The sequence below is a fragment of the Littorina saxatilis genome, linkage group LG1 (genome assembly GCF_037325665.1).
Source record: "Littorina saxatilis isolate snail1 linkage group LG1, US_GU_Lsax_2.0, whole genome shotgun sequence".
NCBI classification, from domain to species: Eukaryota; Metazoa; Mollusca; class Gastropoda; order Littorinimorpha; family Littorinidae; genus Littorina; species Littorina saxatilis.
In genome coordinates, this window is record NC_090245.1 from 68,152,814 (window position 1) to 68,179,044 (window position 26,231).

General features: G+C 40.6%; 4 protein-coding genes across 6 annotated transcripts in view; 2 read left to right on the forward strand and 2 right to left on the reverse strand.

Moving 5' to 3' along the window:
• The first annotated feature begins 68 nt into the window (after positions 1-68).
• LOC138976945 (myeloid-derived growth factor-like) lies at positions 69-4,938 on the forward strand. Its single transcript, XM_070349842.1, has 5 exons — positions 69-254; positions 920-970; positions 1,718-1,864; positions 2,599-2,659; positions 4,405-4,938. The coding sequence occupies exons 1-5, from the start codon at positions 129-131 to the stop codon at positions 4,482-4,484; spliced, it is 465 nt and encodes a 154-aa protein (XP_070205943.1). The 5' UTR covers positions 69-128; the 3' UTR covers positions 4,485-4,938.
• Positions 4,939-5,291: 353 nt separating this feature from the next.
• On the reverse strand, positions 5,292-11,978 carry LOC138950697 (uncharacterized). The gene is made up of 6 exons (XM_070322418.1): positions 11,827-11,978; positions 10,393-11,509; positions 8,629-8,809; positions 8,178-8,261; positions 7,298-7,517; positions 5,292-6,952 (listed from the first exon to the last, which is right to left on the reverse strand). Exons 1-6 carry the CDS (start codon positions 11,976-11,978, stop codon positions 6,109-6,111), a joined length of 2,598 nt encoding a protein of 865 aa, XP_070178519.1. The 3' UTR covers positions 5,292-6,108.
• A 501-nt stretch (positions 11,979-12,479) lies between these two features.
• Positions 12,480-19,114, forward strand: LOC138976956 (large ribosomal subunit protein eL36-like). The gene is made up of 4 exons (XM_070349853.1): positions 12,480-12,514; positions 12,775-12,876; positions 16,418-16,552; positions 18,980-19,114. The coding sequence occupies exons 2-4, from the start codon at positions 12,775-12,777 to the stop codon at positions 19,073-19,075; spliced, it is 333 nt and encodes a 110-aa protein (XP_070205954.1). The 5' UTR covers positions 12,480-12,514; the 3' UTR covers positions 19,076-19,114.
• A 263-nt stretch (positions 19,115-19,377) lies between these two features.
• Positions 19,378-26,231, reverse strand: part of LOC138977074 (multiple C2 and transmembrane domain-containing protein 1-like) — a 99,938-nt gene continuing 93,084 nt past the window's right edge. For all 3 annotated transcript variants that reach the window (XM_070349991.1, XM_070349989.1, XM_070349997.1), the window contains one exon: positions 19,378-25,224. In XM_070349991.1, the coding sequence (XP_070206092.1) occupies positions 25,162-25,224 (63 nt within the window). In that variant the 3' untranslated portion in view covers positions 19,378-25,161. The remainder of the gene's footprint in view (positions 25,225-26,231) is intronic.

Below are 26,231 nucleotides of genomic sequence, written 5' to 3' on the forward strand. Positions count from 1 at the left end.
TTTACGGTTAGTAACAAAGTTTACGATTGGTCTCTTTCTGACACACGGGAGCATTTCATAGGGCAGACAAGCACTTCCGGTTTGTTCAGCGTGGACCGTCTGCTCGAAGACAAGTCAGTGTTTGCAGAATGAAGTGGTTTGTTATTGTAACGATATTTGTGTGTAATATCGCACAAGACCTGTGTGATGATAGCACGCAGGATGTTTTCTTTGTGAAACCTGGAGGACAGACCACAGTCTATGAAAAAGAATGGGTAAGATGTATATTCAGTAGGCAAGTGCTCTCTCTCTTCTTCTTCTTGGTGAGTGGATAAATTGTTAAGTTTGTATTACATTTCCACTAATGAGGGCCGTTTTGACAGGGAGGCAGGCATAGCATTCAGATCACTTTGAAGATCACTGAGACAATGTCCGAAGAGCTTAATTGTGGCAAGTTTTTGCACCTGAGGTGTCCAGAAGGAATCCCATGACAGGTCTGTCACAACAAAAACAACACTGTGACATAGTGACAAGCTAGTCCAGAGGAGCTGTTTTCCCGAGCTTTGGAGATGATGTGATTACAAATAACCCTTTCCATTTCTGCAAAATGGAGGCAGTTTTAGCCTGTGGAATGTTTGCTTTGACACAGCGCTATGGATTAATTCCACATAACATTTTACAATTTATTCAGTTATCAGTATGACGAAAAAGCTCAAAGGTGGCTGAAATCTGGACATTGTTGAAAATGTTATGTACACTCAAGCAGAGTAAATACATGACTTACTCACTGACTGTTTACACAGCTGCATGACAGAGCAAACTTGAGACAATGAACTTGAATAATTTACCCGAGATGAGATTTCATTGTATGTGTACCTTCTTACACAGGCGGGTTCACCATGTCTTTGGACTCATATTCTTTTTCTCTTGTGTGTTTCAGAATGGCTTCAAATGCTCCTTTCAATATCAAGCACAAGGCGGCACTCATGAGGTAATTATAGTCATTTGACAGTAACCTAGCTGATACCTTACAGGTGTCTAAAATCTTCTAATGAAAAAAAGTATCCAACTTTGAACTAATTGAAAGAAAAGTTTTAAATGTTAAGTTGCCAACAAGAGCATATCTTGTTTAATACTAGATTGCTAACAAAAGCATATCTTGTATAATACTTGTCTAGTGTAAACTTGTTTAAGCTGGTAAGCTTTCAACATTATTGACTTGCTGAGATAGAAGGTTTTTGCTGCATATTAATTAGAGCATGATTTTTTTTCAAGTGCATTCATTGTGTGAATGATAAAAATTACTTGAACCTGACATATCTTGTTCAACTTCAAGTGTTCATGCATTATGATCACTAAAATTATGAACATCCTGTCATAGGGATTGACATTATGTCTTCCTGGCTTATGATGTCATGAGCAATGATATACTAGTTATACTTGTCACCCTAACCCTAAAGGCTGAGCTAGGGTATATCAAGCAACTAAAAAATCCTTCTGCTGTGAGATGAAGGTCACTTTGAGGATGAAAGTTGCTTATTTATGTCAATGCATGTTATTCTTTCAGGTGCCAGGAGACATGTTCAAAATAACTCTCACTTACTCTATTACGTTGTATGCATTCGAAGGGTGTTTTGTTTGCATTTGAGTAAAGAATTGTTGGGCAAACAAATTTTAAGCGGAACAGGCCTCAATCACTGTGCATTTACTTTTCTTTTTTTTCTTCTTTTTTGTTTAGCAATGGCAGGTGAGCATGGAGACAATTGATGATGGACAGAGCTTGATGTGCACAATTGCTCGGGGACAGACATCATACCTTTTCTTTGAGACCTTTACCATGACTTTGTCAGGACCTGGAGTGAAACTTCAACAGTTTGAAGCTATTGTAAGTGCTAGATGCAGTATGCGTGTTTGTGTGTGTGCTTGTTTGTGTGTGTGTGTGTCACAGTGTGTATCAGAGAGAGAGAGAGAGAGAATCACAACTTTTGTGATTTTCCTTTTGTAGCTTTTTGTAATGTATTGTCAGGGTTCCCACAGGTCATGGAAAACCTGGAAAGTCATGGAATTTGATTTTTAATTTTCCAGGCCTGGAAAGTCATGGAATTCCAATTCAAGTCATGGAAAGTCACGGAATTTAACAAAAATAAGAAAGAAAAAAAATCAACCTTTGAAATGACAGGACCAGAAAACATTACCGATAATCTGACTGCGTAGCAAATGCTTGCCTTGCTTGTCGAAGAGACACTGCATAGAAACTGACTGACTCAAATTCAGTGCAAAGCAAGCCAGTGTCAAAACTGGCAGTGACAAGACGTAAAAAGTTTGCGTGTTTGGAAATGGCGACCTGTGGATCTAGTCATGGAAAATGTTATTGAGGCTCATGGAAAGTCATGGAAAAGTCATGGAATTTTGTTTCTAAAAACCAGTGGGGACCCTGTATTGTGATCTGCTTGTTCTCACTGGATCCTTCAAACAGAAATACAAAACAACTAAAGCACTAAAACAAGTCAATTAAGATCTTCTCTTTTTGAAGTTATTATTAGTTTGTGACAAACTGTGGTTCATTTCTATGTTATGGTTGCTTTTACTGATACAATTTAATTTATTTTTCTGTTTCAGAAAACTGAAGGAAAACCACTGGCTGAAAATGAATATAAAGTGAACAAAAAAGCAAACACATGTGAGTAGTCTCTGATATCTCAACCTTAATTGTTAATGAAATATTTTGAGGCCCCCCCGCGGGTTAGGGGGAAGAATTTACCCGATGCTCCCCAGCATGTCGTAAGAGGCGACTAACGGATTCTGTTTCTCCTTTTACCCTTGTTAAGTGTTTCTTGTATACTTTCTTTATTTGGTGTTTAACGTCGTTTTCAACCACGAAGGTTATATCGCGACGAGGGAAAGGGGGGAGATGGGATAGGGGAAAGGGGGGAGATGGGATAGAGCCACTTGTTAAGTGTTTCTTGTTCACAAAAGCACCAATCAAAAAATTGCTCCAGGGGCTTGCAACGTAGTACAATATATGACCCTACTGGGAGAATGCAAGTTTCCAGTACAAAGGACTAAACATTTCCTACATACTGCTTGACTAAAATCCTTACAAACATTGACTACATTCTATACAAGAACCACTAAACAAGGGTAAAAGGAGAAACACAATCCGTTAGTCGCCTCTTACGACATGCGGGGTGCAGAGAAATAAGGATGTGGAAAAGAAGACTTTTGGTAAGTGAAATAAAGGTGATGGATCCAGTCAGATAGAAATAAGACAACAAGAAAAGAATTGGAAATCTGCAGGGAATAGTAGGGAGAGTTTTCTTGGAAGGAAATATAGGTGAAAGGACTGGTAAGGCAGAAATAAGACAAAAGAAGAGAAGTAAAGGGGTGGGGTAGCTCTGTGGAAACACTCCCGCCGCGTGAAGGCGACCCCATGGGAGCGTTTCTTGTATAGAATATAGTCAATTTTTGTAAAGATTTTAGTCAAGCAGTATGTTAAAGTCCTTTGTACTGGAAACTTCCATTCTCCCAGTAAGGTAATACATTGTACTACGTTGCAAGCCCCTGGAGCAAATGTTTGATTAGTGCTTTTGTGAACAAGAAACAATTGACAAGTGGCTCTATCCCATCTCTCCCCTTTCCCAGTCGCGATATAACCTTCGTGGTTGAAAACGACGTTAAACACCAAATAAAGAAAGAAAGAATTATTTTGAGACTGATCCCATCCTTTCTTGCCAAGAGTTAAAAACAATATGCTGAAACTAGCATTTTTGTAAGGATTCAATTTCTGTTATTACAAAAATTGTTGCGCAAATATTGCATATTTTAGGTGCCATACTCATTTTATCCAATTTGTTAACCTTCACCGCATCTCACTTTGGACTACACAGTCTGGAGGATGTGGGTAGTGTATGACCAATACTTTTTAAAGAAGGATTCAACGTAAAAAATATGGGTCATACACGACCCACGCCATCTGAATAGGGATAAATGTTTTCCTAATGCTTTGTGGAGTATAAAAGTTGTACATGACCCACGCCATCCGAATAGGAATAGACACCATAAAATACCTTCTTAAATTCCATATGGGTCGTTCACGACCAACCACATCTGGACTGTGTAGTTCAAATTACGTCATTGTTTATTTGTTTGTTTACAAAGATAATCCTTGGGAAGGTTCTGTTGTGTTCAAGGATTACATGATGTTTCAATTAAAAAACTCCCAATAGTTTTAAAGATAGATACTTTTTTGAGGCTCTGGGTCGTCCACGACCCAGGAAGCACGTTGAAGGTTAAGCATGAAATAATTGTCCAATTGTTCTGCTTCAACCTATGTGAAGCACTCAAGTCAGTGTGACTCCTGTATGTGATAGATCTGTTTGTCTAGATATATGAGTTTACTGAAGCATTCTCTTGTGTGTGTTGCAGTGACGGCAGCTCCAGGACAGTTCAAGAACCAATTGGAAAAAATCACCTTACTTGGTTCTTTGGGCAAAACAGAGTTGTAACTGATCTTTGTTTAGTTTTGTTTGAATTACTGTTATTCTTCTTGCTGTTTTGGTTTGGAAATAGTTCAAATATTAATTCATACTAGACAATGTTTGAATGTCTATTGCATACATTTATTTTGTTGTATTGTGAAGTGATTTATTCTTAAACATCTGCAATGTAGTCATATGCCTGGGATATAAGGGCTTCAGGGGAACACTATCATCGCATTCTCCAGTGTATGTCAGCACAGCTGTCACAGTTTTCTACGCTTACTTTTATGCTGGACTTGTATGCAACTTCCAGATAATGAAATGCTTGATTGTGTGGATGTTTGGGTAAATGTTGGCAACAGGTATGAATGGTTCAGTGCGAGTGTGTCAAAATGAACTTGTTGGACACATGATTTCTTTACATGTTATGTGCTGAGATCTAATTACAACATCAAAGTTGAGTAAAGACAACAGAAAGTTATTGGGTCTTCCTCTTTGCTTCCATGTTGTACGTGTGTGTGTGTGTGTGTGTGTGTGTGTGTGTGTGTGTGTGTGTGTGTGTGTGTGTGTGTGTGTGTGTGTGTGTGTGTGTGTGTGTGTGTGTGTGTGTGTGTGTGTGTGTGTGTGTGTGTGTGCTGTTCACATTTTTTGGAGAGATAAAGCTAAAAGTTTACACCCAACCTTTAACAAGGTACAATTGTTCCATTAACACAGACATATTTTGAAAAAGAAATCACTAAAAAGCACACCTAACTTGACAAGAGTATTTGTTTGGTATGTTCACACCGATTCTGAATCCTATCCAAACCTAAGGACAACAACAGAACACCAACACACAGAAATAATCATGTTTATCGGTTGTAATTCAAATTAATGCTCTTCTTTCAAACAGACTACAAGCTGGTAACTTACTGTCTGCATCTTCAACATTTAGCAGAGGTCTTCTGGTACATAGGTTTTGGGAGAAAAAACAACAACAAAACACCAATACATGTACTTAGCAATTAATCTTGAGTTTCTAAAACCAAAGCATAGGTCATCAAGAAAAAAACCAGTTACAACATTATCTGCCCCAAACTTTCTGTGCCTGCACAGATTCTTCCTTTCATGAGTTCTTCCTCTGTGTTGCTTTCTGTTTTGGTCACTTTCAATTTTACAATTTTTTTTTTATAAAGAACAAAAATACTCCTGGGTGCTTACGGCTTGCACTATTTCACTACACACATGCCATCATTTTGCATTGATTGCGATTTTAGTGTGTATCACTTAGCTCTAACATAAATAAACTATTTGTAATACGACTACAGTACACCTGACAGAATACGGCTATAAGCAATCAGTTCGTAAGATTTACAGTTAATTGGGTAATATATATAGATCCGACTTTTAGCAGCAGCAATCATGGAATTACAGCACAGCATGTGGCTGCATAGTACTAGTGCACAGCTTAATTTGCATTCATGAGCATCAACGTCCGCATCCTTCATCAACAAGCTCCAGACACTTTAACCACTGCAAGGTCAAGGCAACACAATATGTGCTTACAGCATCTGCACAGTAACCAGTGCACATTATTATCAACATCCACCAAATTCATCAACATATCCAGGCACTTTCAACACTGCAAGGTTAAAGTCAACACAACATGTTCTTACACCATCTGCACACTACCAGTGCACACTTTACTATGAGCGTCAACATCCACATCGTTCATCAACAAACCCAGACACTTTGAACACTGCAAGGCCAACGCAACACAGCCAGGCGATCCAGGACCTTCGTTCAGTGACACCTCTGTCCCATCACCCAGAGACAATCCACTCACGTCCATGGACGGCGGCACTGAAGCGTCAGACAGACTGACATCCATGTTGACGTGCTCTCCACCGTCAGCACACATACTGTTAGCAAAGGAGACCAGGTCTGACATGGAGTTGGAACGAGTCATAGTACTGATTCCAGAGAACGTGAACAAGTCGGACTGAGAGTTGGACCGATTCATCCCCGAGAAGGTGAAGAGATCAGGAATGGAACTGGAGCGTGTGAGGTTCGTTCCACTGCCGCTTGACATGAACGGACCCTGCGCCAGGTCATGGAAGTGAAAGCTAAGCTTCATAGGATCAATTCGCTGCCTCTCCATGTCCGTCATCACCAAGGGCGGAAGGTCTTGAGAGTCAACGTTCATTGCGCTGGGCAGTAAAGGCTCCATGGTGGGTTTGTCTGCCTCGGTGCGGAGATAATTTTTGACGTTGATTTTCGGCTGCCTATCGACCACCTCAATGTTGTCCAAGTGGTGCACTTGCTGCACGTGCTTCTTGACATTGGCCACAGTGCCAGAGGTGTGTTTGCACAGCGGGCAGGTGAAGCCGCCCAGGTGAGTCTGCAGATGCTTGGTAAGGCTGCTGGCGTAGGCTGTTCTGAAGGGACACTTGTCACACATGTAGTAGCTCTTCTGCTGCTGGTGCATGTGTTGCATGTGAAACATGACACCATACCTGGAACAGAATGCTGACTTTTCAGATGTCTGAATACTATTATAATAGAAAAGAAGAAAGACAGAAAGGGAAGAAAGAATAGGAAACTAGAGAGAGAAAAAATAGGAACACATTTCACTTATACAAACGATTTTACTGACACAGATTTTGTGTGTGTACATGTGTAAAACCAAAAGACACTAAGCTAAAATATCTTTTTACTTGTCATTTGGAATTCAGTCATGACATGCTGTTCTGAAAAGCCATCAGGCTTTATGGAACAGTCCTGTAAAAACCTGTGTGACGAAAATCAGCTACCACACACAAACAAACACACACTACTAAAACACTCAGATTTGAACTCACTTTGTATTTGCTCTGAAGTCACAGCTGGAGCACTGAAATGGCCTTTCTTGTGTGTGTGACTTCATGTGTCTTGCAAGCGTTGACTTATTCACGGTTTCATAGTTACACATGCTGCACTTGTAGTTCTTCTCTCCAAAGTGACGTTTCTGGTGCACACGCAGGGCTCTCTGGTATGGAGTCTTGTATCCACAGCCTTCCACATTACAACACAGCAGCTCCCCTGGAATGAGGAAATATGCAAGGTAATGTTTGAGGCTAATGTTACACCTATCGTACCAAATATATATGACGGTGCACAAGAAAATCCAGAATAATGGACTTAATTTTTGACAAAATAAGATTGTAATGTACATGTACAGTGGAACCCACTTTTCAGACCCCAAATTTCAGACTCCCTCCTTTTTACATTTAGTCAAGTTTTGATAAAACAGTTCTTTCATCTGCCTGACTCATTCATGGTCCTTCCAAACTAACCATGAGAACTTCTTCTGCGTTTATGGACTGAAACTCCCACGTACACTCGTGTTTATTGTACGAGTGGGTTTTTATGTGTATGACCGTGTTTACCCTGCCATTTAGGCAGCAATATTTCGCTTTCTGGGGATGCATGCTTGGTATTTTTGTGTTTCTATAACCCACCGAACTCTGACATGGATTAAAGAATCTTTTGCGTGCATATTTGGTCTTGTGCTTGCGTGTACACGAAAAAGGCACTAACAGGTCTGCACGTACGTTGACCTGGGAGATAGAAAAAATATCCACCCTAAACCCATCAGACGTCAGCGTTATTCAAACACACAACCTTCTGCTTGGGAAGCCAGCGTCTTATCCACTTGGCCACTCATGCGCTCGTCTTACCATGAGAACATGTCTTAAATACCTGTGTGTTTGAGTTTGTGTTCCTTGAGGTCGTCTGCATGACAGGCACAAAAATCACACTGATCACATTTCAGATGTTGAACACCTGAAAAATATAAATGTATACAATATATATCATTATATGATTTGTTTTACATAATTATTCCAGGAACAAACAAAAAACAGTCTCCTGAAGAAATATATAACAGGCACAGAAAACAGAGACACAAACAGCATCTTAACAATTGAAAGTCGAAGTGATTGTCTCTTGACGAAGTGCACAAAATATTTACAGAATACAGAGCTAAATACATAATCTGAACACTCATAGTCAAACACTCTAGTTTATTAGAATCAGGATTAACAATAAATGTAACGATTACTCTCAATACCCTCTCCATTTATTTTTTTCTGGTGTCAATGTGTGTGGGTAACATTTTTTCTCTCTCTTGTCTTCCTTTTTTTCTAGCCACCTGTATGCTTGGCAGTGACATGACGGTTGAGCGATACCAGGTCCATGAAGGTAGCAGGACAGAGATGACACAGAAGTCTGCTGCGACTGTGCCGCTGTTGATGGTCTAAAAGCTTGTGGCGCTGACGACTCTTGAAGTCACATTGGTCACACTCGTAGAACACCTTTCCATCTCTGTGCATCTGCATATTTGGGGCAACATTATTAATACAACAATAACAAATAGATCATTTGAATATTAATACAATAACAAATTTCTCATTTAAAAGACATACCACATAATTTGTTACAAAGTTCATCATTCAAAAACTTTACTAAATAATACTAATAGCCAAATCTCTGAATAATCACTGAGCCCTGTCTAAATTGCTCTACTAGAATTTGTTTTAAAAGGTCAAGTTTATGAAACTTTTCACTATAAACAAAACGAAAAATTCAAAAGAACTTAATTCTACCTGTTTGCCCTTCAGCGGACATTCTTACTAAGTTACTTGTAGCAGTGAAAAAGGAACTAATGATTAAACCATGCAGTAATTAAGCAAATAATACATCTTTAAACAGTATTATGCTTGAATATAGAGCTATATTCTGATGGACACGTGGGGGAATTCGGGGGCTGTGATTGGATGGTCTCTTCCGATTATCAAAGCATAATGCTACGGAAGTCGGACATTTTTGCCAATATCCAAAATCATATTGGCAATAACAAAGACGCATGGTTCCGGTTTACCCATCTGTACCACACGAGTGTTTCAATCGACAACATACACTGACAACTTGAAATTCTTCTCGGGAATGTTTTTCAGCTTTATGTCGATAGCATACCCTTTTCGGCTAACTTCTCGATGAAACAGGACTAAACCAATTATTTTCTGTCCCTTAACACCACAAAATGCCCAAAGTCGAAAGATGTAGTACAAACAGGGGAGTAAAACGGAACAGCCGTTTTTGTGTGCCGACTAACACAAACGTTCGCATTCGGCTTTTTGATCTTGTAACTCCACACTAAATACCCCACTTCCCCTCTGAAGTATTGATGTACAACCCATGGCACTAACATTCATGTAGTCGTTTATAACTGAGGTTGAAAAATTCGCTTCATGACGAGACAAATATAAATGCCATTCACCCAAACTGAAAACTTCTCTGTCGTCTGCTAGCGTTGTACGGATTAGCTGTTCTCTTCTCCTCCCCTTGTTGCATCCTAGTTCTTCAGTTGTTTCTAGTTTTCCGTTGATGTTGTGTTTTGGTCTTCTTCATAAGTAGACTTGTTCAAAATTAAAAAAACTCAAACTTCTTTTTGTTGTATACGAATGAACTAATAAAAAGCTGTCTAACAGCTGTGTTGTCAAATCGAGTTTTTTTTCCAAAGTCAGTGCGGCGCCTGCACAAAACTAATGCGCATAAGAAACGACGTCTGCTATCAAAACCTGAGATCAATGCATCGACACAAAAACTGTCATTTTGTAAGTTTGGAACAACAAATCAAGGCCAGAACAGCTATATAATCGCTATTGTATTTTCAGCATAGCAATAGGGTCCGATATTTAGACTCGAACAAATATAATGCGACTCGTCTTCAACTCGTCGGCATTATACTTGTCTCGTCTAAATATCGGACCCTATTGCTACGCTGAAAACACAATAGCTGTATATTGAGTGTAACTGTACTAATATGGAAGGAAAATTGTATTAAAGTATGTACATCCACATAAATTTGCCAGAAACATAGAAATAATGAAAAAACAAACCACTAATTTATTACCTGCAGGTGGTTATGCATGAACTTGACCGATTTTGCAATATGTCCACAAACATTACAGCTGTAGCAAGTCTTCTTTGAGTTTTCATCAGGAAGTATTTCATTAGCCTGGAGTAGAACTTCGTCCCTGAGTGCATTCAATTCTTCAAGTCGAATCTGGCTTTTTGTCTTTCCTTTAGATACAACTTTGTCGGATTTGAGAAAATTGCTGGTAGGTGTCATACCACTCTGTTCTGATTCAACAGACAAATCCTTTAAGTCAGACAGGTCTGAGTTTGTATCTGAAATCAAAGTATTGTTCAATTCAATAGTGTTCTGGATGTTTGAATCAACAGCGTCTGACAATGTACAATTTGCGCTTATTTCCCCAGTTCCATCTGTGACACTCTCGATGGCAACTGTTCTGAGTAACCCTGAGGGTTCTAATATGTATACAACTGGCCCTTGAATACAACTCTGCTCTTGTGTATGTGATGCTTCAGAGTGTGTGTCTACAGCATATTCTGGAATGTCGACAGAGAAAATTGCAGATGATTCATCAAGGTTACCTAACCCTGTTTCAATGAGCTCCACATTTTCTGCACCAACAACATGATTTTCAATCTCCTGTAATGGAGTCAAATTCACATCTGCTATATCAGGCAGTAGCTTCACATTCACAGACGCTTCAGTTGTTTCAGTGTGGTATACAACCTGAGCATCTCCAATGCCACCATCCTCACCAGTGACTGGATGCACATTCTCAAGATAAGTTGGTGACACTTCACTTTCTGTCATGCACGGTTTGAGTTTTGCTTGAGGCAAGAGACCGCTTGTGTCTTGCAATTCACCAACAGTTGCAACTGGACGGAACTGAAAGTCACCATGCTGTATAAGGCTCTGCCCAACAATATGGATCTGTTCATGTTGTGGGTTTGTTTCAGTGTTCTTTTCCAAGCAGACAGAGTCTTGCAGTATTGCACATGTTTCCAAAGAATCAGTTTCATCTTCAGGCTGGTTTTCAGTGATATAAAACGAAGACTCCTCAGCAGTGGAGAAGGGGGAGTGTTCTAAGCTGACTGACTGATCTTGCTGCTCATCAGGTTGACTTCCCAACTCTTCTTCCCCTTGTTGCAGTGTACTCAAATAAGCAAGCAAGTTGGTGGCAGGAGTACAAGTACTGCTTTTGTGGACTGTCTGAATATCAGATTCCGAACAGGAACGCTTTCTTCGTCTCTCTTCAATCACATCTGAGAAGTAACTGGTATCCAGTTCCCCAAGAGAGCTGCAAGATTCGGCACATTTTCTGGTGAGTATATTGTCTGTCACAAAAGACGTTTGAGTTGCGGTCACACCAAAACTTACGTTTTGACCAAAAGAATTTTGTGATGGATGGAACACGTGCAGCATTGCTTCACCCTGCGGGTAAAGAACAGTACTACCCTCAAGTGATCTGACAAGTGGTTTGGTTTGGGAGCAAGAATGTTGAGACACTGTCCTGAAATTTTGCTGTGGTTCCCAGAACTTCGCCGCTTCCGTTTCTGAGAAACGTCTGGATGGAAAAATATCTGCGTCTTTTTTTCTCGACGACGAGTGGCTTCCGACGTCATTTTCAGTTGCGTAGTTCGCTCGAGGAGAAGTCTTCCTCCTTTTCCTGACATTTTGCTTGGAAACCTGTGATTTATCGTCTGCTGCAGAGGGGGTAAGCAGTTCCAAAAAATGTTCTCTTTCGCACGCAAACAGGTTTGCTGGTGACTTAAATGCATCCCCGTTGCAGTTTTCCGCATGTTTTTCCACTTGGCAGTCAAGAACAAATAATCCTTTGCAACTTCTGCATAGAAACAGCTTGACAACATCCCCCAACATTTTCACCTCTGTGTCCAGGAGCTGACATGAGAGTCTTCTCCCTTGGAAAATCAAAAATAATAAACTACCTAGTAAACGCAAAATAATTGTTATCTCCTTTTTCTACATTTCTCAGTTATATGCTTTAATACCCACATTTGAATAACCATCCATTCTCAAGATTCAATGTACTGTCTCATGGTCAGACTATTGTTATTCTTCCTTCCAAACGTCCTGAATTTGCATCTAACCGGAAGCACAGACAACTCGACCACTTCCTTTTCCAATCCAAACTTAAAATGTGAGTGGCCGACTGTACGACTGATCGAAGTTTATCCGTTAAATCCTCATGTATTTTAGCACTTACATTTATGAAATAACTTCCAATCCATATAGAGATCTTATCCTGATCTTACTTTATGATATTACGCACCTGCATTGTCTATTTTTTATCATACATGTTTCGAAAGTCGAGACCCCCTTCGAGGGTCCATGTTTACACTGTCGGATGTGTTGGTGATCAAACAATTGAGAGCAATCTAAACCGTTCATTGTCCACAGATGGTGCGTTACCAGTTGGCGGTTGGCCTTAACAAAGGCTACAAGGTCACCAAAAACGAAGGCAGCTTCCAGCGGAAAGACAGACCATCTCGCTGCAAGGGGGTAATTATGTCAGCTTATTCTTGATCTTGATCTTGATGATTACGCTGCTGGGTACCAGAAGACTGGCATAAATGCAGCGGGGGAGAGTGCGGCAGCCTAATGGTGGTGGACGGCTGCTAGCTTGACTTTAAAGATGCCAATGCTTTTGGAGGTTACAATATTGTCCTCAAGTAGATTCCAGTCTTGTGCCGTCTTCACAAAAAAGGAGTTCCTAAACTGATCAGTGCGGCCTTGGGGCACTGAATAGGGTCTAGAATTGTTTCTTGAATACTGTGAGACGATGTTGGATGTGTGATGGTCAGAGTGTCTCACTGGCCTGATTTTACGGCCTTGCTTCTGCTCAGTTAAGAACTGGTGTGATGGTAGTGCCGGTACCAGCCCCTCAACCACCCTATAGAAGAACGTCAGACGGAGTTGTTGACGTCGCTGTTGCAGAGGTTGGAGTCCAGTTTTCTCTAGGAGTCTGGTGACGCTGCCGGGGGTCGACGACCTGAAGTCGCCTGTGATAAACCTCGACGCTTTGTGTTGTACGCGTTCGATGCAGTCAATGTCTTCCTTCAGGTAGGGGTCCCAGACAACCGCCCCATACTCCAGGAGGGGACGCACAAGGGAGAGGTAGGCCTGTTGACGGCAACGAGGCGGGCAGCGTTGGAGGTTGCGGCGGAGAAAGCCAAGGGTGCAGTTTGCTTTTTTAGTGATAGAAGAAATGTGGGGGCTCCATTTCATGTCGTCTGAGAGGAGAATGCCAAGGTAGGGTGTGGATCTAACGTTTTGGAGGATGCTGTTGTCCAGTTGGTAGTAGAAGTCAGAGGATTTGTTTATACTAAGGATATAGCATTTAGAGGCGTTGAAGCGCATGTCCCAGGTAACCACCCACTCTTCGAGGTGTCTGAGGTCTTGTTGCAGGGATTGGTGATCCGCGAAGGAGTTTATTTCCCTATAGAGCAGGCAGTCGTCGGCGGACGTGGGACGATACAGAGGCTGGCAGGTCGTTAATATGGACAAGGAAGAGTAGTGGGCCGAGCACCGTCCCCTGCGGGACGCCAGAGTCTATTGTAGTTGATTCGGATGAAGTACCCTCGAGTACAACTTTCATGGAGCGCTTAGTGAGGAACGACGCGAGCCAGTTGAGTAGGGGGCCGTTTATGCCATAACAGGAGAGTTTGTGGAGAAGGTGGGGAACAGTGTCGAACGCTTTAGAAAAATCAAGCACAGCGACATCTACTTGTTTTCTTTGGTCGAAGGTGGTCAAGAGGTCGTGGGTTGTGGTGAGAGGTTGGGTTTCACACGAGAATCCAGAACGGAAACCATGGTTTAGATGCGTGAGGATGTTATGCGAGTCGAGATGTGTGAAGATGTGGCGGCATATAATATGTTCTAGGAGTTTGCAAGGGATGGAAGTGAGGGAGATGGGACGGTAGTTCGCGGGGAGGTGGCGATCACCCTTTTTGAATACACAGATGTTGGCCTGGAGCCAATCGGAAGGGAGAGAACCACTATCCAGGGATCTCTGGAAGATGAGAGCCGGTGCAATCTGGTCGGCGCAGGTCTTTAGGACCAGGTTGGGTATGCTGTCGGGGCCTGGGGCTTTGGCGGGGTTGAGGTCACGTAGCAGTTTAGCTACTCCAGCTGTGGTCACTTCAATCTGCTCTATGGGGCTGACGGCAGGGGGTGGGGGAGGGTGGGTGAAGTTAGCACTCTTTGTGAATACTGATTTGAACTGGTCGAGGAGAAGTTTTGCTTTCCCTACAATATTCAGTTATTGATATTAATTACACATTAACATGCTTCCATTTGAAACTTCGAGGTCTTCATCAGGGATTGACGCCTGACAAAAGCTAATTGAAGCTCGATGGAGCGAAGCGACGGAGGGTTTCAATTAGACTTTGGGAGGGCGTCAATCCCCGATGAAGACCGAGAAGTTTCAAATGGAAGCATGTTAATGTTATTGTAATTCAATCTGACGACGATCTCTTTCCTGCTTTCATGCGGTTGTAAACAGACAGAATTGGTTCTGTTCTGTTCACACACATGACACTACTTTCAGTCCACCTACCTGCAAGGGTCAAGTCCCAAGAAATATTTGTCTCTGTATTCCTATCGTATCACTCTGCTTCTGTTTTGTTTTCTTTCACACACATTTTCCCTTCTTTTTTGATGGGTTTCTGGACAGCAAACTCTAAAACAAATTCTTTTCATCACAAAAGCGATCTTTGGAATTGACTGACGTAGTCCGGAAGAATTCATGCATCAACTTACGTCACGTGTTCGACGTCATCACTTCGCATACCTTATTGTCTCGGTATTTCGTTGGCCTTCATATTTTCTACTTGTAAAATGACCCTCAAAGCTAACCGAGACTAGTTGAGGCTGTATCAATGCGCCTCGCCAGCAGGTTGTTAATGGATTTTTTAGCGAGTGGTTATCGACAATTAATGACCGGTAATTTTTAATGAGTTGGGGCATTCTGACCAATCACAGGATCTGTTTCATTAAAACGCAAACTTGATTGAATTACAATTATTATTATGACATGCCACTACCAAAACACACAGGGCTATACTCTATTATCGAAAAGTTTGCGACAGGTAGCCCATCAAGAGAGAAATAGTTTGATATTCCTGTTATTACTTTTGGTATGCTGTCATTGACACTTGCATTGCATGGTCTATTGCCAGTATTGCATTGGGTGTTCACTGTACACTTTTTGAGTCACTTGAGAAAAAGTGACTCTATGTAATCGGTCAGTGTTAGTCTGTCCGGCCGGCCGGCCGTCCGTAGACACCACCTTAACGTTGGACTTTTCTCGGAAACTATCAAAGCGATCGGGCTCATATTTTGTTTAGTCGTGACCTCCAATGACCTCTACACTTTAACGATGGTTTCGTTGACCTTTGACCTTTTTCAAGGTCACAGGTCAGCGTCAAAGGAAAAATTAGACATTTTATATCTTTGACAAAGTTCATCGGATGTGATTGAAACTTTGTAGGATTATTCTTTACATCAAAGTATTTACATCTGTAGCCTTTTACGAACGTTATCAGAAAAACAAGGGAGATAACTAGCCTTTTCTGTTCGACAACACACAACTTAACGTTGGGCTTTTCTCGGAAACTATAAAAGTGACCGGGCTCAAATTTTATGTGAACGTGACTCATTGTGTTGTGAATAGCAATTTCTTCCTGTCCATCTGATGCCTCATATAATATTCAGAACTGCGAAAGTGACTCGATCGAGCGTTTGCTCTTCTTTTTTTATAAGCGATTTTTGTTTTCCCTTTCTTAGTCTTACTGATGAAACGCATGTGTTCTGTAAAAAATGCTGATCTTTTCTGTTCTGCTTCCAATGATATGCAGTATCGGATTCGAAGTGAGACTGTGGTCTTCATATTTTTAAAATTGTTTAATGTTTGTTTTTGAAGTTTGCCTAGATCTAAGTGGACGTGGTTCCCAAGGTCTTTTTGAAGTCTGCCTATCTATCGGAAGTCGAAATTTTACTGTCAGTGTCCGAGATGATGATGTGACTCTGCTTTGATTTGCAGGTAGCCACAAAGCATGCCCGCTTCGTCCGTGACTTGGTCAGAGAGATCACTGGATTTGCTCCTTACGAAAGAAGATGCCAGGAGTTGCTTCGTATTTCTAAAGACAAACGTGCCCTCAAATTCTGCAAAAAGAGGGTGAGTTCAGCTAAACTTTTAGGCCGTGGCTGGAGAGCCAGTTACGGAGCCCCTATGCTCCGGGACCGGCACTCTCCACAAGCTACCTAGTGTTCGAGGTCTGATTGGTCGTACATTAATATTTTCTTTTTAAGTTCAATTCAGAGAATTGTGGTCTTTGCTTTTATTGAGAAACATTAATGTAGATCAGTTTTAGACTCGGAAGGACTTGTATTTTGGCAACAGCACAATCACTGATTAGCAACTGACCGTAGCGAGAGATGCGGTTCGCAGGTGTGAGAGATTTTGTCGAAGCAGAGACGTAGTAGTAACTCGATGCAAAGCAGATTATGTTTTGTCATAGCTAAACAAATTCGCTGTTTATTTCCATGTCAATGATATGTTAACTAATGCTGCTTCTAGCCTCAGGACCAGTGATTCACGTTGCTTGGTTCGCTGACAGTTCAGTGAGCAATGCCAAATTATTGACTCGTGAGCTTTGATTTGCAATTTCAATTTGATTAACGAAATGCTTTGGAAAAAAATGAAGAATAGAACAAAATAAAAGAAACTTAAGAAGGGGGGGAAAAGTTTAAAAGATTAAAACACATTTTTTTTAACTTGCATCAGCAGGGCTAATCAACAACCTCACTGACTCTAGCACAGTTTGCTACCAAATGAGCTAACATCAGATACCTGCCAGGACAGGGAAAACTAGGAATAGGTATTTTGTGAGATACTGGTGACTTCCGGTTCCAGAGCCTGGGGGCTCAGTAACTGACTCGCCGGTTCCCGAGCCACTCCGAACTTTATACAAGTCATGTGCGTGTATTTGTCAGGACTGGAACGCCCTCAACCCAGAAACTGTCGATGCCCCCCTCTGCCAGTGCCTTCACCTCGAGGTTACTGGCAGACAACCCTTCAGTTTAAACTTCTCCCTGTTTAATTTTAAGTAGGGTGTCTAGAGCTGTGCCAGCCGGGTTGAACCCCGGTGACCGCTACAGTAGCCAAGGGCGAAATCTACTAGCTTAGATATTTCTACAGTTTTTGTTTTGATTTGCTCAAAATTATATGTAAGAAATGTTTAAGTCTTTTGTACTGGAAACTTGCATTCTCCCAGTAAGGTAATATATTGTACTACGTTGCAAGCCCCTGGAGCAAATTTTTGATTAGTGCTTTTGTGAACAAGAAACAAGTGGCTCTATCCCTTCCCTCCGTCGCGATATAACCTTGAATGGTTGAAAACGACGTTAAACACCAAATAAAGAAAGAAAGCTCAAAATTATGTATTGTTATACTTTCTCAGTTGTTGAGATGGGGTGGGGCAATAGTTGTTTTTTGTGTGTTAAATTAGAGGTGTGTTTTAACTGTCACGGCTGTACGGCCAGCAGACACTTTTTGGTCAAGATAACGAGCAACACATCACACCATTTTTTGAGTCACTTGAGAAAAAGTGACTATGTAATCGGTCAGTGTTAGTCCGTCCGGCCGGCCATCCGGCCGGCCGTCCGTAGACACCACCTTAACGTTGGACTTTTCTCGGAAACTATCAAAGCGATCGGGCTCATATTTTGTTTAGTCGTGACCTCCAATGACCTCTACACTTTAACGATGGTTTCGTTGACCTTTGACCTTTTTCAAGGTCACAGGTCAGCGTCAAAGGAAAAATTAGACATTTTATATCTTTGACAAAGTTCATCGGATGTGATTGAAACTTTGTAGGATTATTCTTTACATCTGTAGCCTTTTACGAACGTTATCAGAAAAACAAGGGAGATAACTAGCCTTTTCTGTTCGGCAACACACAACTTAACGTTGGGCTTTTCTCGGAAACTATAAAAGTGACCGGGCTCAAATTTTATGTGAACGTGACTCATTGTGTTGTGAATAGCAATTTCTTCCTGTCCATCTGATGCCTCATATAATATTCAGAACTGCGAAAGTGACTCGATCAAGCGTTTGCTCTTCTTGTTTTATTTCCATACCACTCTGGTTCACGTCAGCCCTGAAAGTCCAACAAATGGTGTACTCGCCTTTGGCTAGTGTTTTTGAAAATTTACTAGCCAGAGCAAACTTTACTAGCCAAACCAACAATTTGTTTCAGCAACTTTACTCGCATTTGGCTAGTAGATGAACATTTCTACTCGCCAGTTACATGTTTGTACTCGCCATGGCGAGTAAAATACTCGCCAATTTCAGGCCTGTATGTGCAATTCTCAAATGTTAATTAGGTGTTGCACTTGCAATAGTTTGTAGGCTCAAAACCTTGTCAGTTAAAAAAAAAAGTGTTGTGATAGTGTGTAGGTTCGAAACTGTGTCCAGTAATGGAATGCATAGATCTGTGAGCTTGTGTGGTGTCTAGCCTGGGAGTCTAAATTAGCAGCAGATAATTGCAGTGTCAGCTTTTAACACACACTTTGATTTTAATGAGCTGTACATTTGTTTCAGCTGGGCAGCCACATCCGTGCCAAGAGGAAGAGGGAAGAGATGGTGCAGGTCCTCCAAAGGCAGAGGAAGGCTCAGGCCCAGGCTCAGGCCAAGTAAACTACTCCTTGTCATCTGTCAATAAATGTGGAAAAAGTATGGACATGGTTTTCTTCTTGTGTTTGATGTGGGAAGTATGGGCGTGTTTGTGTATTGTGTGTACACGGCTGTGCCTTGTTGATGGGGGATTCCGTCATTTCCATGTTTGTTTGTTTGACCTGTTCAGGCGGTTGTGATGTGTTTTGGGGGCGTGCTGAGATCATGATCTTGAGGTAAAGACAGGATAATGCCAACCACCATACTGCACATATATCTACACGCACTTCACATTTACCTTCCGCTCACAAAATGCATCACCCAAGTGCTTATTACATGTTTCTTTATTATATTTGAAACCGTTTCATTATGAAGACAAACTTTTGACAAAAGATGTAAGATGACCAATCGGAACAAATTCTACTGCCTCAAGTACAATTTCTGTAGTAGCTACAAGTTTAAAGTCACTGTTCCCTTCTAACACCACATGGTTCTAAATTCTATTAAACCTACTATAGTTAATTTACACATTAGGAAAGTTGCTATCCCTACCATTCACCTTTCATTCAACTAATAGCTCTTAGTATTAGGAAAAATGATTTGGCAGCAACTAAATCAATTTATAATAAAAATGTAATTCACCACAGAGGTCCCAGACCCAGCAGGTTCTCATTCTTTCACATTTTATTTCATTTGCATTGTGGAATTCCATAGTCTGACAACTGCAGTCTCTCCAAACTGTTTGAAATGCAGCAATCCTTTAGAGCTCACCATTCAGATTTTTTTTGAACAACTATTGCAACTTGAAAAAAGACTGAGGCTAAAATGATTCCTGAGATATATAATATGCTCTGTAATAGATAGAGAATACTACATGGCTTGCTGTGTCGTGCCAGATTTACACGAGTTGTTTTTTTAAATATTGAACTGCGAGGGAAAGCGAGCTGTTCACTATTTGAAAAAGCAACGAGTGTAAATCTGGTATGACACAGCAAGCCATGTAGTATTCTGTTTATCCTACATACTGTACTTACGTGTATTTTACTGAAAATGTCCTGCAGTCGAGGCAGCTAAATTGAAGACGCTTGTTTTGGAACTTCGATCTCTTCTAAAGCCTCGTCAAATCTATTATGTCAAAGCAAAGAAACGTCACTCTGAAAGTGTGGTGTGACGTGTTAGTTCTAAAAATTCATCGAGAGTAATTGGTGAGCGCAATTTTTGTTTCTATAATGACGTTTGTCTTGGTGACTTTGGCATCACAAGCAGTGGAAAAACAGGTCCCTGCCAGACTTGCTTGACATGACCTCATTTACATGATATACACCGTGTGATTTGAACGATTATTATCTCACGAGTGTCTCATGTATGTAGGATAAATGTGTTTATGACATAGTCGCCTTTGTCAGTTTGTGCAAAGAGTTATATTTATTCATGTGCTGTACACATTTGAAGAAATTCTATTACAGAATTTACCTGTGGTAGAGTAAATGGAAGCAGTTTACCAGCAGTAACTAGTCTATGAGATGATTGCAACAAATGGAACACACTCGCTGCACAATTTGATTGCCACAGTTTATTGCACAGAAATTATTGCTTTTTGAGTCACTTGAGAAAAAGTGACTCTATGTAATCGGTCAGTGTTAGTCTGTCCGGCCGGCCGTCCGTAGACACCACCTTAACGTTGGACTTTTCTCGGAAACTATCAAAGCGATCGGGCTCATATTTTGTTTAGTCGTGACCTCCAATGACCTCTACACTTTAACGATGGTTTCGTTGACCTTTGACCTTTTTCAAGGTCACAGGTCAGCGTCAAAGGAAAAATTAGACATTTTATATCTTTGACAAAGTTCATCGGATGTGATTGAAACTTTGTAGGATTATTCTTTACATCAAAGTATTTACATCTGTAGCCTTTTACGAACGTTATCAGAAAAACAAGGGAGATAACTAGCCTTTTCTGTTCGGCAACACACAACTTAACGTTGGGCTTTTCTCGGAAACTATAAAAGTGACCGGGCTCAAATTTTATGTGAACGTGACTCATTGTGTTGTGAATAGCAATTTCTTCCTGTCCATCTGATGCCTCATATAATATTCAGAACTGCGAAAGTGACTCGATCGAGCGTTTGCTCTTCTTGTTTAAACATGAAAGCAGTATTGCACTGTGACAATGATTGATATGAAATCAAGTTCAATGAAGTTCAGGAAGTGTTGGTCAATAACTCAACTGCCCCCCCCCCCCCCCCCATCCCCAAAACAAGAATTGGTCAGTATTTTAAAGTATTTTAATAGTTGAATTTGGAAATGGAATGTTAAAATAAGTGCAATATATGCTGAAATAGTTTACCTTTGGCTCCAGTTGCATGATTTAAAATTTGTGTGATGAAAGTATGTTTTCCTAGCAAATCTATACACACCCATGCACTTTCTCTGCCAAATTTTCACACACACACATAATCGGGCATGGGAATTGTCCGCCGAAAGGCAAATTTCCGCCGTAAAAGCCTTTTTTACTTTTTTCAATTCCCAAGCCTGACATACTTATTATGACCATGCAAATTGCCACTGGTGTCATAGATTTGCTGAATGAGTGTAGTTCAAACAACCTGCAATCTAATTTAGTAATTAGGATATCCTGAGGAGACAATGTACCATCAAATATTTGGGATTTCCTGGCAGCTTCCTGTTGCAGAGCTTGAATTGCATGTGAATGTCTGTGAAACTGGTACACACATAAGCCCGCACAGGGTGGTTTTTTTTCCTCCTACATCTTCTCGTATATCATTTTTCATTTTATTCTATTCATTATCAAAAACTCGGTAGCTTTCTGAATCCTGCAGGAAAACTTAGAAAAAAAATGTGTATCTTACTTTTCACATTTTGATGGTAGCACTAACTTTTGCTCCTTTTCCATAAATTCCTGTACAATAACTGAATAAGAGATAGATACGTTTTTCACAATGTGCATGGAGCCAAAAGCCTTAAGTTTTAATTGCAGGCAGTCTGTTATTGTTCCTCCTGTCTACACATAGAAACCAGCGGCAAAAAGCTTGTATCACAGAAAGTGGCAGCCGACAGAATGAAATTGCCCCTTTTAAAGGCTACATGCTAAGAAGAGTCTGAATACACATACACACTCTCATCCAATGCTGTCAAATCAGTAACATAAAGTTAAGAAAGCATTAAGGGCTCAGGCTGGATTTTTTTCTTTCTTTTCTTTGTTTTTAAGTAGGTCATGAAAGACAATAAAATGAGGCATTTAGTAGTAGTTTAAAAAAAATGCACACAGGCAATACAAGTTAAAATGTGAACAAAACTAGTAACATTTAAAATGTTATAGTTGGAATTCTAAGATAAAAAGTACCACTATTACTAGTATTACGGCTTGCTTGCTTAGAAAGTTAAGAGTTAAAAATGATCAAGGGAATAAAAGAAAACTAGTGATATGTACAGTACACTTTTTCCCCATTCACAAGCAGCTGTGCCTGCGCTAATAATATCAAAGTATAATTGAGTATCCAGAAGTATTTAAAGAAATACATTATGACAATGAATACTTGTCCAATTCAGATTTTAAAAAAATGCTAGACTACATGTATTCTTAAGGCATTACCCTTTTACGAACCTTTACTCAGGACACAATCCTTTACATGTAGTTACATGCAGAATCTATTTGATTTGAAGTAAAAAGAAAATTGGACATAATCTCTAAAAGTACATAAACTCTAAAATAGCTACCACAAATCGCAGTGAACCAAAACCACAAAGGTTCTGGTGGAAATTGCTCATAAAACTCGATAAGCTATTCCTACTAAATCCCAGTTACTGAAACACCACAGCACCTGTCCATACATGTGTAAAATCACAGTCACAAACGCTAAACAACAAAGAGATATGAGGCAAAGGATGTAAAACTCAAGAGGCCTGCTCCGAGATAAAAATCATGAAGCACTTGCACTGGAAGCTACGTACATTTCAAACTAAAAAACATGTTCACGCATCTTCAATGACAAGCTGAAACAGATATAACACATCAGTGTGAAAGGCACGGTGACATATCTCACATCTACAGAGGGAGGTTTGTTTTGTTTTCTGTACAACAGAAGTTTGCACATGTATGAACGCACACATGCATAAAGTGTGCCACTCTGTCAATTAAAACAATAATAACAAAGAAACTGGTACTAACAATTTCCGTTGGAAAGTGGAAATTTGCTCCCTTTGATGCACAAAACTGTCAGCTAGCAGCCGTACCATGATATGAACAGAATCAGAGAATGTGTCTTGCATTCAGATATGGTTTGATAATAGTTCATTTCTTCAAATTACTCGTAGCTTTGTACCAGCCATTTGTCACACTTGGAACTGAAGTGCTTGCACTTAACCATAACACTTCAGGAAGGAATGTACCAGAAAACAATTTGACCCCAAAATGTATCAAATGAACTCAAAATGCAGCAAGGATATGAACATGATGGGATTATGCAACAAAATCAAATGATAATTTTTCTTCTGATTCGTATTCATTAAGATTCCAAAGTTTGCCTGTACACATCTTTGGGAATGAATCTTCAACTTATTATGCTGCCAACAAACTGTACAGTAACAAGTCGCGAGAATCGATATCAACAAATTTAGTAAATCTGTCGGCCTGAAACTAAAACATCAACACTGAAAACCTGTCATCACCAAGACTAAAAGTAGTAAGGCTTGGCTAGTCCATACCCGAACACTTTTTTAAATCTTTTTTAATCCGATTTTGATGACAACTTTAATGAGCAAACTAATTATTTAATTTTTATTAGCTTCCAAGCTGAAATGCAATCCCATAGTCCAGACTGACTCAAATGTTGCTTGACCTAAATTTCAATTAAATTAAAGATGAGCCAGATATGATGTCATCAAATACAAAAATCGAATTCCTATGTAAAGTTTCATGAAGATCAGTCCAGTAGTTTTCTGTGAATAGCTCTAGATACACATAACCACACATGGACAGACACACACCACTACCCTCGTCTTGATTTCTGGTCTATGTTAAAACACTTAGTCAAAACTTTTTTTTGTTGTTTTTTGTCCCTACACCGGTTCCTTGTTTCGGTGTACTCTCACGCCGCCCCGTCCCTGCATTCGCTGCTCCATCCACATCTGAATTTCGTTCCGCTGCCAAAACTTGACTAAACCCAACAAAAGGAACATTCCTTAGTGTGTATGCAATACATGTAATGAACAATTTCTTTTGACTCTTTTCTGTACAGTAAAATATGAAGCAGGTAAATCAAATCTAGGAGAGAGGAAAGTTACTCGGTAAGTTGAGTGGAGCTTGTATCAATGGCAAAACATGAAGAAAAGCTTATATATATATGAGAAGCTTAGATTTAGAATACTGTCGCAAAAAAGGAATACACCACCATCTGGTATAAACGCAAGTTCACAACCTATCAGTGGCACAGTAATTTCATCGCACTGATTTCACAATCTCAAGAACAAAATAACTGTGAGCTGAAAGCTTAATCTCATGATATGATTTGAATGACAACATAAAGATACCCACTGAGCAATTCAAGTTGGCTTTTCCTCTACAGAATGCCCACTGTAGCTACCATAAAGCTTTTAACACTGTTCATCATGATGATTAAATAAAACATCAATATGTCAATAAACAAAATCAATCTGTTTTTAGAAGAAACAGCTTCGTAAAATGTTTGCAGCTGGCAATCATGTCGGTCACAAAATCTCACACCAAAATATTACTTCCTTGCACAGTTACTCATTTAAGACAATGCCGTTTTTGAGATTCTTTTCTTTCACAACCTGTGAGTCGGAGTCAACTGTCAACACGCTCCAACCTTTCTGCCCACAATTACACAGTAATAAAAACAGTTCAATCTTATCACACATGTGCGTTGATGCATAGAGCACAGCCGATGTGAACATTGCTTGGGCCTGAATCACAGCTGACACGTATTGCCTCATGACGAACAGCAAAATGCGATGATTGACGAACGGGGTGAAAGGCACAGGCAGAAAGACTTGCATGGGACTAAAGGAATGGATGAGGCCCCCCCTCCCCGTTTGCTGCCAAAGAGACGAGACGCTGAAAGCCGTCGCTAGGAGCGTTTCTTTTTGCCTGGTGTGGGGGAAAACTCTGGCCGCATTTCTCGGTACTGTTGCTGGAGACAGAAAAACAAAAAAGTTCATCACATGAATGCTGCTGCAAAGGGCTGGACAAATAGTTTCAAAGAAAATGTCTTCTTCTTCTGCGTTCGTGGGCTGAAACTCCCACGTACACGTGTTTTTTGCACGAGTGGAATTTTACGTGTATGACCGTTTTTTACCCCGCCATTTAGGCAGCCATACGCCGTTTTCGGAGGAAGCATGCTGGGTATTTTCGTGTTTCTATAACCCACCGAACTCTGACATGGATTACAGGATCTTTTTTGTGCGCACTTGGTCTTGTGCTTGCGTGTACACACGGGGGTGTTCGGACACCGAGGAGAGTCTGCACACAAAGTTGACTCTGCATCTGAGAAATAAATCTCTCGCCGAACGTGGGGACGAACTCACGCTGACAGCGGCCAACTGGATATAAATCCAGCGCGCCACCGACTGAGCTACATCCCCGCCCAAGAAAATGTCTGAGAGGCATAACTCCCTTACAGTTGCATGGTCATTTGGAAATAGCTTTGATTGATCATCAAATCAACAATGTTTAAGACCCCCCCTCCTTCCCCCACCCCATAACCCACAGATACAACAGGTGCACACATTTTTACTTTATCATACCTTCTGTGAAGCCGTTTTCCCCTACTGATACCTTTACTCCAAACCAAAAGCTGTATTTTTTCCATTAAAGGCGGAGTAAGCCTCCCGTAAACCATCACAGATACGGTCAGGCTTTTACACACAGTACAAAACACCCTTTCATTTAAACACTCACCAATTGAGAACATCCTAGGTGCCCTCCGTAAAGAGCGAACAATTTTCAAAGAATTTATTTTTGCGTGGTTTATCTTACCCCTGAGCCATCGTGAACCCGTGTGATCCAGTTTTCCCTTTTCACAATGCAGTCGTCAGTTAGTCATTTGAATGCGACTCGACGTGAGCTTATCTACAATAGCACGTTTTTTATGCACGAAACAACGGCTGTGGTTCACAAGAACTCTAGCGATGGCTTTTG